This window comes from Apium graveolens, chromosome 9, assembly GCF_009905375.1.
Source record: "Apium graveolens cultivar Ventura chromosome 9, ASM990537v1, whole genome shotgun sequence".
Classification (NCBI taxonomy): domain Eukaryota; kingdom Viridiplantae; phylum Streptophyta; class Magnoliopsida; order Apiales; family Apiaceae; genus Apium; species Apium graveolens.
Window position 1 is genome coordinate 153,533,949 of NC_133655.1, and position 1,790 is coordinate 153,535,738.

The following is a 1,790-nucleotide window of genomic DNA, read 5'->3' on the forward strand; positions in this document are numbered from 1 at the left end:
ACAACTCCAGTTCTTCAAATCTAACTTGCATTATGAAAGCTTTTAGTTTCTGCAATAGTCCTTTTCATAATCCAACACTTCCTAAATTATTTACCCTCATCTTACTCTCATACATTCGCTTATCTGTCTCGGAAATCATAAACACACACATCACCGATGACTCTCGAGCATTGATCCTCTTCGAGCAGTTCGGGTTCAACACAAACGGACACGCTTCTATTAACGTACAACAACTTTCATGGAAATCGAACAATCCCAATGCACAGCTCCATCCTCCTTCACTAGGCTTTTTTCTTGTTAGAGCTTCATCTTACCCGAATTTATTAAATGAATCAGAGCACGTACCAAGCTTCTGCGTGTTATCAAGCCAGCACATAAAACTTGTTTACAGATTCAACAAGCTCGTGATCACAGACAAAAATGCATCATACACATATAATGGTTCAGTAATCGTCGAACAACCTGATAAATATATTTTAATTTTCGGGAATTGTCAGCCTGATTTTAAATTATCCATGAAAGTTCGTACGGAAATGTACAATATGTTTGATGGTGCCAAAGATTATCTCCCAGTTGGCCAAACGACATTGCCAAAACTCTACTTGATATTATTTCTAATATATTCCGGCTTTTTAGCTTTATGGGCATATATTTGTAATCAACAAAGGAAAAATGTTGACAAAATTCATCTAGTAATGGGAGTTCTATTACTTCTCTTGACACTGAAAATTATTTGTGCATTGGAGGACAAAAGATACATAAGAAATACAGGAACACCCCACGGTTGGGATGTTGCATTTTATATCTTTAGCTTCTTCAAAGGTGTTACATTGTTCACCGTGATTATTCTTATAGGCACCGGATGGTCGTTCTTAAAACCTTATCTTCAAGAACGTGAAAAAGTTGTTCTCATGTTCGTAATTCCATTACAAGTTTTAGAAAACATAGCTTCCGTCATTATTGGTGAAACAGGTCCAGCAACAAAAGGTTGGTTTAGATGGAATGAGATTTTCTTGATAATCGATGTGATATGTTGTTGCACTGTGATTTTTCCAATTGCTTGGTCGATTCGCAGCCTTGCAGAGGCTTCGAAAACTGATGGAAAAGTGGCGAAAAATGTGGAGAAGTTGACAATTTTTAAGCAGTTCTACATAGTTGTGATAGTGTACTTGTATTTTACCAGAGTGGTGGTTTCAATAATTGGAGCTAAGGTGAACTACAGATATGAATGGGTAGCGGTAGCTGCGGCTGAAGGTGCAAACTTGGTGTTCTACTCCTTCATATTTTTAAATTTTCAACCAGTTGATAAAAATCCTTATTTGGTTCTTCATGAATTAGAAGAAGATAGTGCAGCCTCAGCCCATATGTGGGAAGAAAACATTTCGTTAGGATAATAGTAGACTATTTGATTTTCTATTTATCTTTCATTTGTTAAGGACTTTTTTGTACATAGTTGTACTAGGTGGATTGAAGAAAATGAAAGTTCTGAAACAAAAGCAAACACAAACGGCACTGGTCCAAATTACAAATAACCATCTGAACCTTATATTTTAAGAATGAGAATGAACTCAACTGTTGCATTTATTTACCAAAGAGATACCATAGATACCAGAACATATAGGCCTTGTGATAAAGGATGAATGTAATTCACCTTTATGAACTGAACTTACTAAGCAATTAACGAATCTAAACAATGAAATGTTAACGAATACAAGAAGAAGAAGATGAGAAGCTTCAGAGATATCGTTTTCACAACAAATGCTCGTAACATAGACTTTTTACTAAAAATG

General features: G+C 35.6%; 1 protein-coding gene across 1 annotated transcript; it reads left to right on the forward strand.

The window, feature by feature from the left end:
* The first annotated feature begins 414 nt into the window (after nt 1-414).
* LOC141687530 (protein CANDIDATE G-PROTEIN COUPLED RECEPTOR 7-like) lies at nt 415-1,490 on the forward strand. Its single transcript, XM_074492837.1, has one exon. The coding sequence runs from the start codon at nt 516-518 to the stop codon at nt 1,392-1,394; it is 879 nt and encodes a 292-aa protein (XP_074348938.1). The 5' UTR covers nt 415-515; the 3' UTR covers nt 1,395-1,490.
* Nucleotides 1,491-1,790: the final 300 nt, after the last annotated feature.

Excerpts from the sequence above, each read along its gene's own strand:
- LOC141687530 (XM_074492837.1), top strand. The coding sequence starts at position 516 with ATGAAAGTTCGTACGGAAATGTACAATATGTTTGATGGTGCCAAAGAT.